Source organism: Podarcis muralis, chromosome 7 (assembly GCF_964188315.1).
Source record: "Podarcis muralis chromosome 7, rPodMur119.hap1.1, whole genome shotgun sequence".
Lineage (NCBI taxonomy): Eukaryota > Metazoa > Chordata > Lepidosauria > Squamata > Lacertidae > Podarcis > Podarcis muralis.
The window spans coordinates 56,779,481-56,796,061 of record NC_135661.1 but is presented as its reverse complement, the minus strand read 5'-3'; the positions used below and the strand labels follow the sequence as shown (position 1 = coordinate 56,796,061).

At 44.7% G+C, this 16,581-nt stretch overlaps 1 protein-coding gene across 2 annotated transcripts; it reads left to right on the top strand.

Annotated features, from left to right (window-relative positions):
- Nucleotides 1-4,411: 4,411 nt before the first annotated feature.
- On the top strand, nucleotides 4,412-16,581 carry HERPUD1 (homocysteine inducible ER protein with ubiquitin like domain 1). Of its 2 annotated transcripts, none has more exons than XM_028739266.2 (8): nucleotides 4,412-4,645; nucleotides 9,046-9,123; nucleotides 9,235-9,297; nucleotides 10,387-10,514; nucleotides 11,469-11,576; nucleotides 11,893-12,243; nucleotides 13,942-14,047; nucleotides 14,980-16,581. In XM_028739266.2, exons 1-8 carry the CDS (start codon nucleotides 4,466-4,468, stop codon nucleotides 15,133-15,135), a joined length of 1,170 nt encoding a protein of 389 aa, XP_028595099.1. In that variant the 5' UTR covers nucleotides 4,412-4,465; the 3' UTR covers nucleotides 15,136-16,581. The 2 variants fall into 2 exon arrangements, with proteins under 2 accessions (XP_028595099.1, XP_028595098.1); XM_028739265.2 differs by having other exon boundaries at nucleotides 14,977-16,581.

Here is a 16,581-nt window from a genome sequence, read left to right as displayed (position 1 = left end):
CAATGCACTAGTGACCACCCTATGAGCAGGAGGGAAGAGCCTGCCCTCAAAATGTTGCATAATTGGTTGCCCCCCCCCATTCCCTCAAAAAGCTTCAGAGTCGTCAAGGCAACCAACCTGCATCAAGTAGGTCCATCTCCTGACTATCCCACTGGGCACTCGTCATGGAGAGGGGCTCTAGGCAAAAGGCCCTCTGGTGGGAGTCCCCTGTTCCAACCCCTGGTTGGCTTAAACCTGATTGGGTGGGAGGACCTTGCTTCAGCGCATGGGACACATTCTCTTCTGGGCTACCTTCCACAGGGCAGCTATGGGTGGGGCAAGAAGCAATGAATGTAAAATTTTGCCTTTTGTATGGTGAGCTATTTTCTACACCCACACACTCCTCAATCCCCCTTAAAAGGAGCAAGAGGCACAACGAGAGAGGCCTGGAGGGACATATCCAGTGCCTAGGCTTAAGGTTCCCCACCACCAGCTTACCTGGTGCCTGCAGTGGTAGCAGCAGCGGTAATGAGCAATGCCAGGGAGCTGGGTCTTGTTGCTACTTCACTTCCACACAAGAACCCTCCACACTGTATCATTCTAGAGCATTGTGGGAAATTCAAATGGTAGTTACATCCAGCTAATCCAAAATGCGGCAGCCAGACTGGTGACTGGGAGTAGCTGCCAAGGCCATATTACACCAGTCCTGAAAGACCTACATTGGTTCCCAGTACATTTCCGAGCACAATTCAAAGTGTTGGTGCTGACATTTAAAGCCCTAAACGGCCTCGGCCCAGTATACCTGAAGGAGCATCTCCATCCCCATCGTTCTGCCTGGACACTGAGGTCCAGCGCCAAGGGTCTTCTGGCGATTCCCTCCCTGCGAAAAGTGAGGTTACAGGGAACCAGGCAGAGAGCCTTCTTGGTAGTGGCACCCGCCCTGTGGAACGCCCTCCCATCAGATGTCAAGGAAATTAAGAACTATCTGACTTTTAGAAGACATCTGAAGGCAGCCCTGTTTAGGGAAGTTTTTAATGTTTTAAGTTTTATTCTGTTTTTAGTCCTCTGTTGGGAGTCGCCCAGAGTGGCTGGGGAAACCCAGTCAAATGGGCGGGGTATACCATAAATAATAAAATTATTAAATTATTACCGGTATTATTATTAGCTATCTGGTGCTGCAGTTTAGACTCTGGGATGCATTTGGAGACCTTCTTGCTCATTCTGCTGAGTGGGGTGGGGCCATGGATTGTTGTCCCAAAGCTCTGCCCTGATGGGGCAAAGTCTCCAGGAATTGTTGTTTTTTTAATGGTGTGTGTGTATTAAATAGAGTAGGCATCTCAAGGGCAGAGAGTTCTGGGATGGGGCTCAGGACGATAAGATCCTGGGCACCAGTTTGGAAGGTGACTTGGAAGTCTTTGTGATGAAGAAGAGCAAAAGATTATTCACAACCTAGAGCCCACCAGTCCATCTCATATCTGCTGAGAGCTCCACAGAGCCCCTGTGACTCTTCTGGGTATGAGAAGGGCAGGCCTTCCTGCAAGCAGAGATTCCCCTTGGCCTAGAGCCAACACCTACAATCCCACAAGGAGATCAGTGTGACATTTTGGCAATGAACTCATGTACAGCCCCAGGGCGACATGTGGGACCTGCCAGAGAAAACACAAGGACCAAACGGCACTGGGGGAAACAATTGCCCTGGTTCAAGGAAATAAAACAGCTGTCTCTTTTTTTTCCTAATCACATCCTGGCTTAGACCCAACCAAGCAGTAGCTTTTCTCCCTATTTTCCAGTGGCAGATCACTGGGGGGAAATGATCGTCGTCCCAATGTACTCTTGCATCATTTCACATGTGTTGACAGTGGCAACTCTCTCTGCCTTATTCTGCCCACCTGTGCCTGTCTGTCTTCCCTGTTGACTTGCAAAATCCCAACCAGTTAATCACATCCATATCATACAGCTGAACCACATGGTTCTCCCACCCAAAAAAAAAAAATCCTGAAAGCTATAGGTTCTTAAAGGTGCTACGAATTGTAGCTCTGTGAATATAGCTCCCACATTTTTTTTTTCCTGGGGTAGGGTGGGGGGTAGCCATGCGGTTTAAATGTGTGGTGTGGATGTGACCTGAGATTTACAACAAAATGTTGTTGTGTGGAGCCAGCCTGTCATGCCCTTTTCCAGGACACTCCATTCCCTCTCCCTTTATTATTATCAGTTGTTGTTGTTATATTTGTTTGCTTTTTACAAAACATCTCCAAGCAACTTACAAAATATTAAAATCCATCACTGCCTCCTGTGGGAGCAAATTCCATATTTTAGATTATGCACCATGGAAAGAAGACTTTCTTTGGTCTGTCCCGAATCCTCTAATTCAGCTTCCTTGGATGTCCACCAGTTCTAATGTTATGAGAGGAGATTTTATTCTCTACCCACATTCTCCATGCCATGCATAATTTCATAAACTTCTATCATGCCACCTCTTACATTTATGTAAACTGAAAAGCTCCAAATTTTGTAAGCTTTTCACCTAGTGGAATTGCTTCTTCCCCTTGAATATGCTGGCTACCCTGTGAGTTTCATTAGAGCAATCCAACATTTCAAATATTTTTTGCTCAGAAAACAAATGTTTTAATGCTTGGTCACAATCATCAGTTTGTCGGCCAAGATTCAGACTTTTATTTTTCAGTTACTATGATTTCCTTTAGGGTGCATGCACAAACACTGAACACTGTACATCTTCACCCTTTGTCAGCATAGTGTGTGTGTGTGCTCATGTGCTATTTATGTGTGTTCCTATATCTTTGTAAATAGTTTCAGGATTGCATCAGCCGTTTTAACCTGTGGTGGAGGGTAGGGGAGCATATCCATTATTGAACAGTGTGAAACAAACAGCTGCTCACAAAGTTCTGTGCGGGTTTCCAGGACACTTGCTTTGGAGATTGCTGGCAATGGGCTGCGCTCAGCATGTAGATAAGCAGGTGTCAGCTTTCCCCTCAAGTGCACCCATTTAACAGGTATGACACACCTGAATGTCCACTGGGTGTTCTCAGACAAAGTGGAACAGCACACAGTGGATGCTCACTGTCCAAGCATTGTCCCTACAAGTGCAATCAATGCTGGCAAGTGAAAGCAGCAGTTTTGAGGCCTTCTGCTGCATCTGTCTTAAATCTATCCAGCTCAGCATTCTCCACACTGAAAGGTTCCAGACATGGTTTCCAGAATGACACCTACCTGGAGATGCTGGGGACTGAACCTGGGACCTTCTGCATGCAAAACATGAGCTATGGCCAGCATGATGGCTCCCCATTACACCATCGGACTTTCCATCTATGCCCATCTATGCCCATGCCTCTTGCTCACACCATTTTGAACCAGGAAATCATTCTCCCCTCTTCTCAAAACCTACTTGCTCATATACTCCAAAGCATAAGAATATAAGAAGACCCCACTGGATCAATCCAATGGACCACCCAGTCCAACATCCTGCTCTCACAGTGGCTGAGCAGATTTCTGTGGGAAACCAGCAAGCAGGATTCGCGCACAAGAGCCTTCTCCCCCAGGCGTGTAGCCTTCCAGGACAATCATCCCAGGAGGAATTTTTTTGGGGGCGGGGGTCTCGCCACTCATGCCATCCTCCCTGAGCTAGCCCCGTGCCACTTTGAGAGCTGGGGAGGGCAGTGTAAGAAGGAAGCAACAGCCTTGCACCCTTCAATCCCAACCCCTTGAGCTAGATGGACCAATAGTATAAGGCAGCTTACTATGTTCTTGGGGACCTGCTTTGCATGCAGAAGGTCTCAGGTTCGATCCCCAGCATCTGCAGATAAGGTTGGAAATGCACCCTGTACGAAACCCTGGAGACCATTACTAGCCAGTGTAGTCACTACTGACCTTGATGGACCAATGGTGAAAGGCAACTTCTGCTATGCTTATTTAAATTCAGACCCCCTTCATTTTAGAATCATGAGGACTAGAAACTTATTTTTAGGTGCAAGCCCATAGCTCAGAGGTAGAGCATGCATAAGATCGCTAGTTCAACCCCCAATGGCAGCATCTCCAGGCAGGCCTGGGAGAGACACCCTGACTGAAACCCTGGAGAGCCGCTGCCAGTCAGTGTAGACAGTACTAGATGGACGTAAGGCTCCGACTCAGTAGAAAGCAGTTTCTCACGATCCCACGGCAAAACAAGGCATCACGTGACATGTAAATATAGAAAACTGCAGGTCCCGGCCGAGTTTGTTTCCTTCCCCCTTTTGGCCACGCCTCCCCTTTGGCCCCGCCCAGATAGGCCTCTCTCTCTTTCCTACCGCTCCCTCTGCCTCCGGACAGACAGGCGGCTTCTGATAGGCCCACGTTTCGGGCCGGCGGCCAATCCGTGGAGGCCACAGCGGCGCCGCGAGGAGGGCGAGGCTATATAAGGAGGGGGCCGCGGATGAGGAAGTGAAGCGCAGCTGTTGGAGTGGTGGAAGCGAGAATTGGAAACGGAGACACGATGGCGGAAGCCCCGGTAGGGCCCGGCCGGATTCCGGGAGGCGAGGCCGAAGGGGAGGAGGTCTCGCTCGTGGTCAAGAGCCCCGCGCAGCGCCACCCCGACCTCCGCCTGACCGCCCAGCGCTCGTGGAGCGTCCGTCGCCTCAAGGCTGAGCTCCGCCGCCGTCACCCGGACGCCCCGGTGAGTCCGCGAAGCTCGCTGTCCTCCTCCTCGTCCTCCTCATACGGCACTTTCCCACCTCTTCCTTCCTTAAAAAAAAAAAAAATCTGTTGCGGGCTACACCGCTCCTGAGCGGGGAGGCTCTGTTTGAGAAAACTCTCTCCTGTCCAATTCGGAAGCTGCCAGGGTGGGACAGGCTGGGGTTTTTTCTGCCTTTGTGCTCGGCTATTGCTGGCGAGTTGGAGGTTGCAAATGGGAGATGTGAACTTTTAAAGGGGCGAGAGTAATGTTTGAGGGATGTTGATAGTGACTTGGCCGGGGCCAGAGGCTGAAGGCATGGACGGACGTAAATAATACCAGCCTTCCCCAATGCAGGGGCCTTCCAGATTTTGGGGCTACAACTCCTAACGCCCCCCCCCCCCCCGGGAGGGCTGGCTGTGGCTGTTGGGAGCTGTAGTCCAACAATATCTAGAGGGCTGCATGTTTGTTTATTTGCATTTATGCCCCAGCATCTTGTCCAAAGATCTCAAGGTATGATTCGCCCTCTCCTCATTTAATTCACATAACAACCCTGTGAGGTAGGTTGAGTGAGTGACTGGCTCCCAAGGTCACACACAGTAAGAGCTTCATGGCCAAGTGGCGATTTGAACCCTGATCTCCCAGGCCCCACTCTAGTCACTACACTGTATTAAGCAGAGCAGGAGACTGATTTTTAATCTCTTCCCAGAACCCTCCTTTTTGAAAATTTAGGACTCTGAAACCAAACATGGCCTTGAATAATAGGCTTCCTGGATCACATCTGTGGCCCTTCTAGCCCAGCTTTCCGCCGCCTACAGTGGCCAACAAGTTGTTTCATGAAGGGCATGAAGGCAGAAGTTTTCTTCCTGCAGTTGCCCTCCTGTGGCTGGTATTCAGTGGCATACTGCCTCTGCACCTGGAGGTTCTATGTTGCTGTCGAGTGGCTGGTGATAAACCTGGTTGTTGTCTAAGATCTTCCCTCTGTCATGGAATATTAGTTGCTGGGGAGACTTCTGGAGTTGCGCTTTTATTCCACTTAAAGATTTCCCATAGGCATCTGGTTGGTTACCATCAGAAGAGAGTGGACTCGAAGGGCCTTCAATCTGATATAGCAGCACTCTTAACACTATGAAAAGATTAAGCTTGCTCTTGTATTACTCAGTTTTATTTATTTCATGAAATTTATACAACACTTGATTGCGGGAGAAAGCCTCAAAGTGGTTTGCATGGTACCTGCCACCATATTCACCATAGTTCCTTTCTTTCAACTCTTCCCCAATCACTGATTTTTGAAGCCTTTATCTCTCTTACGCTCAAAGGCCTTTTTCTGTTTTCTGTTTGCTTTTTTATGTATCCATTATGTACCTTGGCTTTTCTCCAGTGATCTGAGTACATGGCGATATCTGCTCTTTCTTCCTGCAGGTAGGTTAGGTTGTGGGGTGGAGAATGGCTCAAGGTGCCTCTGTGACCTTCATGGCCAAGGACAGATTTGTCTCCGTGGTCCAGTGTTCGTTCGCTGCATTGGCTGTTCTTCCCCCAGTTCTACCTCTCACCTTATTTCTTCTTCCTCATCCACTTTCCCCCTCCTTTCATAGTTCTTTCTGCTTAGGCTGGTATCTCCGGTTTCTGCAGCCTTCTTCCTGTTCATGTTCTCTCCAGGCATCTTGGCCTGTACTTACTCTCTAAACAGGCCTTTATATAGCAGCAGTTGGAATCTTAACATTCCTCACCAAGGACTAGGAAGCTGCCAGTAGTGTTTTAACAGACTTTGGAGCATAGAATGCCTGCAAGTGCAATGTGGTGATTTTGATTAAAGTCATCATTGTGATCATCTTGGCCTTTGTCCCCCTTTGCTGTTTATCCGCTTAGTACTGGGGTGATATATTACTTTTGCCAAATGTGATTTTTCCCCATCACCCATGCCCAGAGCAAAAGGCTCCCTCCACATCAGCAAGCAGTGTTACATAACCAAACAGTCTGGGCACCTCTTGGCAGCTGGTCATTCTGTTCTGGGAGTTTAAGCTTCTTTGAACAGGGTTTTTTTTCACTCTTATGCCAAACAGATGATGCAATAGGGCTTAGGTCTTACTCACTTGTCGCTCTTGATTTATTACATTTGGATGTCAAATGCTGAAATTGCCGAATTCATGGCCAAGGCAAATGACTTCATCATTTTGTGGCTTACAATAAATGATCAGAGATCCTCTGTCTGAAGAAGCTTAAAGCAGCAAAAATCCCCTTATGAACATATGGGGTTATTTTTGTTCCATTCTGTTTTTCAAATTAAGAAGCAGCAGTACTTTGTCACTTTCTTTGCAATGCAAATGGCCCAGCTGGTAGACCAGTTTGCTATTTTGGCAAGGATGATTTGAAAAACCAAAAAAGGGTTATTAGTGCTGCTTTTCTCTAGTACAACTAGTAGCAAATGCTGTGTTTGAATTCAAAACAGATTGGGACAGCCACGTAAACGTTATGAAACTAACTCTTTCCTTGGTCTGATACTGACACTACTTCACAATGTTTTAGTTTGTTAGCAACAAGAAAAGATGGATCCAGCTAGTAAGACTAATTTATTTTATTCTTCATTCAGTTTACAAGAATGACATGACCAGCGTTCGATCCTCCCATTGTGCTAGGCGCATTTTGCAACAAGAATTTCATTAGCATGAGCAGTTTCTGAGATCTGGGCGCCTAAGATTTCAGATTAAAACTACAGAGTGGAAGGAAAGGAGGACCTTTTTCTGTCTCCCCACTTCCAGCCACTCTCTGAAGACTGGAGAAGAGACCCTCTTAAGAACCTTAGGGGGGCAGGCAGGGGAAGCATGGCTTTGTTTTTCGCAGTCTTCAGATGAGGACTAGACCATGTGAAAAATGAACATAAGACTTTAGCTGCAGTTCATTCATTTTCAGCTTTGTATTGTTCTATAAAAAAAGTATGCCTAGACTTTCCATTGTTGTGCCCATAACGTTGGTTTAAGGTGCCATTTAGCTCCTAGCTTTCATATCTCAGTTTCTAACTCTGAACATGACTCATATATTTTGGCACAGCAGTTAAAATATGATATGTTAAAATAAAAAATTAAATACGCTAATTCCCAGATTAGGTACCGGGACATGCTAATGTACCTCAACATTAAATTAAAGGCTCCTGTGCATTGAGTACCCACCCCCGGAAGATGCCACCCACTGCATCTTATAGATAAGTAAAACTTACCTTGTTATTTTCTAACAATGAAAAAGGATTTGTCTTCACATCCATTCCCTCTGCTAGCATGGTTGCAGGGGTGAGGGTTCCTACTGTGGAATTCATACTCGACCCTCCAGCAAGTAAATTTGTCTCTCATAACACTTCAGTAAGGCCAGTTTGAAATTTCTAGTAATGCTGCGGTGTCAAATGACTTATTCACAAGAACTGCAGTTTCAAAGAAGTGTGGCACAGTTAATTTCTAAATATGTACCTTCGCTTAAGAGCAAAATAGGGGGTTACTGGTAATTCTGAGATTGAAATAGTCCTACAGAAACCCTATTTGCAATTAGAGAAAAGCATCATAATAGGGTTCCTAACTGGAGATGGTGATTGATACTGGCTTCTGTCAACCTAGCTAAGGTTTCTCATAGTTGGAGGTAGAACTTTGGTCAAAGTGGACATTCTTGTCTGATTTTGCAAGTGGCTGACCATTGCACTTGTCCAAAACACAAAATAAGGATTCAAAGTTTTGTTGATGAAATCTCTACAACTGCCTGATATAAACAGAAACTGGTGTTATTGTCTGGACTCTGGAACCAGTTCTTAGCACCAGCAATAGCAACAGCAACAACACTAAGCTAGGGCTAAAAAAATGAATTAAAGGCTTGCTGATGGTGGGCGCCTTGTCTATCAACATCAGTATCTTGGCTTATAAAGAGGGTTGTACTTTGTGCACCATAATATAAGTGCAGTCTTATTTTTCACTCTCTCAGTCACCAGGTTGATGAAGCAAGTGTGGAGTTCTTAGATGTGGGTACGTCTGAAACTACATCTTTCTTTTTTGGGAATATGTGTCCCAAAAAGGTCTTCTCTGACCGGACAGCATGCATCTGTTCTGCCTCCTAGAAGTCCAGCAAGCAAATTCAAAGTAGTTTCCAAGCATTACTATAATTGAGGATCTCAGAAATGCTGAAATGCATAACTTGTTCATGCAGTAGCTTTGTATTACAAATAAGTTTGCTATAAGAAGGATGGAATGTAAATACTCCAAATCAGACAATTGTGGTTTTTTGTGTGTGTGTGTTGTTTGCAAAGGCACTTTGTTAAGATGGAAGTTGCATAAATAAATAAATATTGCACATGTTAAGTTCTGCATGGCTGTTCTGCATAATTCAACAGAATGGGTCCTGACCATTGTGTTCTCTTCCTCTTAAAGCCTGAAGACGTTCAGAGACTGATTTATTCTGGGAAGTTGTTACAGGACCATCTTTACCTGCGAGATGTGCTTGCCAAGGTACTTGGATGCTGCATGCTACTAGCATTGCTTTTGTTAACTCTAGTGGATCAGCAAGTAAATGCAATAAACTGAACTCTTGTTTGAAACTTATTTTGGTTTATATTTCAGCAGGATATGGTGCATGCTCTCCACCTGGTGTGCAACTCAAAACTGCAAGAAACAGACGTGAAGGTATTTATAAACTGATAAGTTGTTCAGATTCCTACCTTATCTTTTGTAAGAGCATGAATATTGCATTGCTCTGTAAACCATAGCAGGTCCACCACTTGCATCTGTTAGAGTCCTGGGAAGCTCACTATTAGGCCACAAGAGGTAACCACTCCCAGAGGTTTGGTGCCTTTGGTACAGCTTTGTTTTTAGCTGTCATGCTATTGACACACCGATCCTCAAAGACTTTGGAGCTTCAGTTTGAAAACCATCTAAATTAGTAGCCATCTCTGAAACTTGTGGCATTCAGAATTAAGCTGTAATTGTTTTCTTCCTTACCTGGCGGAATGGAGAGAACCAGTGGGATATGGGTTAGCTCTGGATATAAACTCTATAGGAAGGACAGAGAAGAGTGATGATTTCAACTTGCTGATTTCACTTTTATCCGTGTGAGGGTTATATTTGTCATAATGTTGAAATAAAGCTGTTGCTGGGGTGTAAACAGAAGTTCTGTGCATATGTGTGGTATATTGCACCCCTCAGTTGATTCTACTTGAATAGTTGTTACCGTGCTTGCTATGGACATTTGCGCCTGCACACCTGAAACTTACTTCTTTGTGCTTGGGGCATAGGCCCTCTGGGAACATGACTGATGAGGGGATTTCATTTGGATGCCAGGGGGACTTCTCCCCAGCTGTATTCTGCTGTCAGTCTAGTAGAACCGTCCAAGAAACCAGCACACTTGCCAAACGAACAGGAGCAACTTATGCGTAGCACTTAGTAACTTTAGGTAGCAGAGTGCCCTCATAAGGTGCTTTGGTGGGAGCAATAGAGATTCAAGCAGAACTTTTCCAGAAAAAGAGTTGTTATTGAAAAATTGTGAGGTAAATTACTAAAGTCTTGTCACAGAAGGTGGTGTGGGGAGGGAGAAATGAGGTGGAGGCAAATGAGGTGTGGTGGTGTTTGGGGCAGGAAGGAACAGGGTTGAAACCCTGGGGGGAACAAGCTATACCTCCCCTTCCTCGCAATTTTTCTGAAAATCCTCTCAAAATGGAGGGAGAAGCTCCCATGCAGACACATTCTTAAGTTTCAGCTGATCAATGTTTTCCTCAGGTTGTTGAAGCCAAGCATCAGCCAGCAGCCTTTAGCCAAGACCCGCCATTGCTTCCTTCAGTTCATGCTTTGAGTCAGACGGACATCCTCGGCAACCAGCCCCTTGGAGCAGAGAATGCTGGCGATAGGTAAGTGTGGTGTGAGTGGCTCGGTTCTGCCTGCTTGTTCAGACAACTTGCTCCTGAATCTGTGTACCCTTGAGATGGCATCTATGTACCCTCTTGGCAGCAGCTGGTGCCCCTGGCCTGCTACTGGAATGGGTGCCTAGCAGTGCACCCTAACTCCAATGTGAGGTACCACTTTGGGGAAAGCAAAGAACAACTGTGCAAATGAGAGAAATGCCTGTCTCTTTTTCAAGCCTTTGGCTTTGACTTTCTCCAGCACCCAGCACAAATAAGTAAATGCCTCCCTTCTCCTTGCAAGCCTTCTTGGCATGTGAGAGGCCTTGGGGAGGAGAGAGACGAGTTGGTGGTGAGCATAACTAGCAGCTGGCTAGCGAGCCAAACCAAAGACTCCTGAGCCCCTAGTATAGGGATAGTCAACTTGGGGGCCTCCAGAAGTTGGACTGCAGCTCATGCATCCCTGTTCATTGGTCATTCTTCTTAAGGGTGATGCGAGTTGTGGTTCAGCAACATGAGGCCCAGTACGTCAGCATGTTTTCCCCAATGGAACTTTGACTGCAGCACAGTTTAATTCTTCCTTCTGATTCGTTGGTGATGCATTTAAAATGTTACAATCTAAAAGGCCTGACACACAAGGATTGGGGAAGAAGGGAGGGTGAGGAAGGACACCCAGGGACGAGTTCCTTGTTGTAAGGACTATGTAACCAACAGCTGGAATGAAAAGAGCTTAGAGAGAGGAGCCACAAATATTTAGTCTTTTAGCAGAGCAGAGATGCAGAAACCCTGCCAGTCCATTCTCTTTTCCACTTCAGTAGCCTGAAGATTAAATGCTGATAAAACATCCTTGGCCTGGAGGGTACAGCATTACAAAATCCTTGCCATATAATTTTCAGTGAGGGCAAGGGAGAAAAAATAGTATGCCTTTCCTGATTAAGCATATTTTCTTCTCCTCTGCATCAGATCTGTACCGGCGCAGCACTGCTTTCAAGGCTATTCATCCTATACAACATACCGCATGCTGCAGTTCTGGTTCCATCAGTTTTATGCAAGACAATACTACATGCAATAGTAAGTTGCTGTCTTCGTTGTGATCTATTTCTACAAGGAGCTAAATCCCAAGCATTTTGACAAATTTGCATACTGGTGTGATGTGGCTGAAAAGCTAGGGCTCTCGTCTGTATGGATTCAGTGTTAGCTTATATCAAACCCCTGGCACAAATAAGCTATGGTGGTCCTTGGTGATTCACTGAATCAAATATACCCTTGAAGTGCACCTGTTGTTGGCTTGCTATTTTGAGGCTGCCAATTTGTTTCATGCACATCAAAGTTGAGCAAGCTCTTACCAGCTTTCTAACTGAGCTCATGACTTTTGTCTTGCATCTAGCATGGCTGCCAGTGCTGTTTCTGGTGACGTATCCTCTACACGAAGTACGCAGGAGATCCCAGTTGCAGCCCCGGTTGCGGCCCCAGCTCCTCTTTCTGGTCCTTTTCCTGCTGAAAACCAGGCCGGAAATCAAAACGTTCCCCCTCAGGTAAACCCAGGGGTGAACCAGAACCTTCGTATGAATGCCCAGGGTGGAGCTTTGATGGAAGAAGAAGAAGAAGGCGGCAATCGGGATTGGCTGGACTGGCTCTACTCAGCAACCCTCTTCTACGTCTTCATCAACATTGTGTATTTCTACTCCAGTATGAGCAGGCTTCTCATGGTGATGGTGGGCACCCTGCTGATGTACCTGTAAGTTTCTGCGGCCTCATCTTATCTCTCTCACTTTTTACCACTAATCTTGGTGCACATTATTTTAAAATAAGTGTCTGCTGGGGGAGACTAGTGGCCAAGTGTGGACATGATGTCAAACTGTGATCAAGGCTTTGGGGTTGCACAGTTGCTCAGCCAGGCCATGAGAAGATAGCGAGAACGTACCACCTAAGAACATAGGAAGCTACCTTATATATGAGCCAGACCCTGTCAGTCTAGCTCAGTATTGTCTTACCTTGGCTGGCAGTCATTTGCCAGTATTTCAGGCAGGGCTGAAAGCCTGCCCTACCAGGTGATGCCATTGGAGACCTACATGCAAAGCAACAGCCTCCAACCTATGGTTGGTTGATAAAATATCATTAACATCCAAAGTGGAGGGCAGGGCAGCTTAGTTTTAACCACAACTTGTTAACATGTTGGGATCATAAACCACAATTTAATTTGCTCCACTAAGCTTATTTCTTGGTAGGCTTTGGTACAGAAAACCGTGGTTTGCAACAAGAAGTGAAAATTTCCTATTATGGCTGGCAGGGAGCATATGTGAGCAGGCCTCTGTATATAAAGCTAAACTGTGGTTTCCTGTTTTATCTGAGCTTGCCCACAAACTCTGCTGGACATATTTCTGCAGCTCCCTTGAAATAGTTGTAAGGAGGCTAGTACTTCAAACATTTACATCTACTAAAATACCACTTGTGAGGGTTTAAGAGGAAACATGCACCACAGGTAAAATAACTTGTTTTGCAACTTGTCGCTCATTTTCACTGTTGCACATACAAGAACTGCAGGCTAAACACTGACATCTGAACTTGTCCTAGTAAACTCTCCTCTCCTTTCGATGCATTTCTCACCTGTGGGACTGTAGCTCAGACAGCTCTTTACTATACTGAATGCAGTTTTTATACATTAGCAACAGTAAAAGCTCCTCAGCAGTTTGTTAGTAAACTTGGGTAGACAGCCATTCAGTTTATGTTGGCAGCCCTTTAAAGGGACACAGATTGGAACAAAATAACTGTCTTTGGTCTTTTTTATTTAGCAAAATTTATAAGCCGCTTGATTGTTTAAAAAAAGGAAAACCTCTTAAGCAGTTTACAAAAATATAAAAAACTAATAAAATTACTGATAAAACAATTAAAACCTTTTAAATATTTTCAAAAGATGATTGCAATCAGCTGCTAAACATATAACTTCCACATGTCTGGATAGGCCTGATATCAATAGGCAGGGAATTCCAAGGCGTACTTGTAAGAAATTGGTATTTTAGTGTGGCCACAAGTATAATAATAATAATAATAATTAATAATAATAATATACCCCGCCCATCTGGCTGGGTTTCCCCAGCCACTCTGGGCGGCTCCCATCGGAACGTTAAAAACACCTGTGCCAGTTATGCAGATGGAAGGAGTTGAGTGGGCATATATGGGATAAGGTGATTCAGCAAATAACATTTCCCACCTTGAAAGTCACATTACGGATGTCATGCAGTGCACAGAACTCTGAGCTGTCTTCTATGAAATAACTGGAAAGGCTTGTACAGCAGAGGCTAAGTCAATTGCTCTCGTCCCGTCCTTGAATATTGAATGGAGACTCTCCCATGCCAAATGGGTTATCCTGACAGAAGGTTTTTTCAGACTTCCTTTTGGCATTCTGTCCTATACCTCACTGGTTTTGTCTTCTCAGGCACCAGGTTGGATGGTTTCCTTTCAGGCGGAGGCCAGCTCAGCCTGCTGAGAACAATATTCCTCTCCAAGCAGCTGTTAACCAAGACCAAAACAACAATTTACAGGTAAGTTCCTAACAGGATATAATTTCATTCAAAAGCACAATTTTGAATGGTCAGATGAACTTTCCAGCCCAAACCTAAGCAGCTCAGAATGAATGCCACTCATTCAGAGAGATGTGCTTCCTGGATAATTAAGCTTGTTTAGGGTTTCAGCAATGCCTCAGTACTGTTTCTAAAACACCTCTTTATATTTTGTCCACATATCTTAAGTGGCTTGGCGCTTATGTACTGTAAATTGTTCTGTGCGACAAAATAATTTAGGGTGCAAAGTGTGCATTCGGTATTGGCTTCCACTTAGCACAGTCAATGTGCTAAAATTATGTTGTAGAACTTGAGATAAATCAAGATGTTGAATCATTTGTCTGGCATTTTCCTGATTTGGTGGTGCTGGTTCTACTGTACCACATAATGCGCCCTATGCTTTGTATGTGAGACCCAGTGCTGGGCAGCACCAAATGTTTTGGTCCTTCCGGGGTGGGGCATTCCTTTTTTCAGGCAGCTAAACCATCTCCAGCTCCTGGCTCTTCCTGTTGACTGAAGGCTTTGGAGACCTGATGATGGAAAATGTCCATCTCCCAGGCCCTAGATGTCACTGCTAACGTTAAATGAGCTGTAATGTGTTGAATTAATGCAGCAACTGTGTGCTATCTCAGAAATGGTTTTTGGATCCTGCATGTTGTTAATACATGCTTGGAGAGCAGGTTGCTCCCAGCTTCTAATGAGGTCCTTTCATGAAGTGCTCTCCCTCCACAGAGTCTGGCTAGCCAAATATATCTAGTTCATGTGACTTATGACAAAGTAAATCTACAACTGGTAATATTTGCCAGTGTCAAATCTAAAGCTACCCAGGAAGAAAGCTGTAGCGCTGCAGGAGAAGGTCAGTTGATGATCATGCCAGGGAATTATTGCATCTTTCTCTTTCCTTGGTTTAGCAGGAGGAAAATGCGGGGGGTCAGGGTGAAATGGAGGCACCTGACACCACACCAGAGAGTCAACCAGCACCATCTTCGTTCATGAGCACTGCCTGGCTTTTCTTCAAGACTTTCTTTGCATCCCTCCTGCCTGAGGGACCCCCAGCTGTGGCCAACTAGCTGGCTGCTTAGCCACACAAATAGCCAGTAAACTGCAGCTGTCTGTTTGCTGTGAGACCTTTGGCTGAGCAAGGACTGGACTGGACACCAGTTTGAATGCTGGAAGTGGCCTGGTACCAATGGACGAAAAGGAATTAGTCTGCTTTCAGAAGCGAAAGACAGAGATTGCAGCAGCCATAAGACCAAAGTACAAGTATGGTCCAGAGTGCCAGTGAATTGTATGGGAAACATTGAGTGAAGGCCTACAGCAGTGTGCAATTCTGTACTGAATGCATATAAGGCTGTTGATGGACCAAGAACGAGAGAAGCACATTGCTTCTGCTGGTGTAACTTGATTCCTGTTGGAATGTATCTCATGCTTTAATTACACTGAGTGTAGTATCTTGTGCAACCAGTGAATTGCCAGATATGTATTATAAGAGTTTTACAGGGAAGATTTATGCCAAAAATAATTAAAAGCTGTGCTTGCGCTCAATAAATGTAGGGAGCTGTTTGCATAAATAGCTTCCTACTGAAGATTCAGTTGAACCTTTTATACTAAACAGTATAGCAAGAGCAACCAACCCACACGTACAGGTTCATGTCAAGAACTATCACCCAGTTTTATCAGTTGGAGTGATCATGTAGATCCAAGCATTCTTTCCCTGGATAAAATCTTCCAGGCTGCTTTCTGTTAGGACTTCAGATACGCATCTAATCAAAAATATTGTCAGCTGTTTTTGCCACCACCTTACAAACTCAAGATATCTGCAAACTAGAGTCTTTTGCAAGCAAGGCTTAGAAAGACGATGGCCCATCTGTCCCTGCTGGGTCCTTAGTTGAATTTCAGCAGTGGGATATTTCTCTGCATTCTGTTTTTTGTGCATTGTATTAAATGGGTTTAAAAAAAAATCTTCCAGAAGAAGTTCTCCAAAACATACATTATGTTACTAGCTTAATTTCTAGTGGTTTGTATTTTAAAATAAGTATGCAACTATGCAAGTATGAAGAAGACCTGGGAAAGGAAATAGGTATTGAAAATGTCATATTCACATTTTAAAGCTTGTGCTTTTAAAGGGTAAATTGCTTAAGAGCAGTATATTTTGTGCCTTTGGGATCTGGAGATGTTTTTCCTTTGCTCCTTATACTTTAGGAGGCATTCCTGATATCTCCATTTCTGTTAACCTTTGGCTTGCATCTCCTAGAACTTAATGAATTTGCATTGAGAATCTTTTCAGCTCAGGGATAATTTTTCTTAGATTATCTTAACACACAGGGCCATTGTCCTGCATATACATTGTGAATATCAAATGATGCTGAATTTATATTTTCACTATTGCAAATTGTAAGCCTTCAGTTCATATCAACTTCATCTGTACAGCTGACCACTTTCTCTTGTATAATATCTGTTGAACAAAGTTTAACACGCAATGACTTAATTTTATTAAACTTAGATATTGCTGTCTA

Coding starts and splice junctions, on each gene's coding strand:
- HERPUD1 (XM_028739265.2), top strand. CDS start 4,466: ATGGCGGAAGCCCCGGTAGGGCCCGGCCGGATTCCGGGAGGCGAGGCC. Junction 9,298..10,386: donor TGCAAGAAACAGACGTGAAG/GTATTTATAAAC, acceptor TGTTTTCCTCAG/GTTGTTGAAGCCAAGCATCA. Junction 10,515..11,468: donor GCAGAGAATGCTGGCGATAG/GTAAGTGTGGTG, acceptor CCTCTGCATCAG/ATCTGTACCGGCGCAGCACT.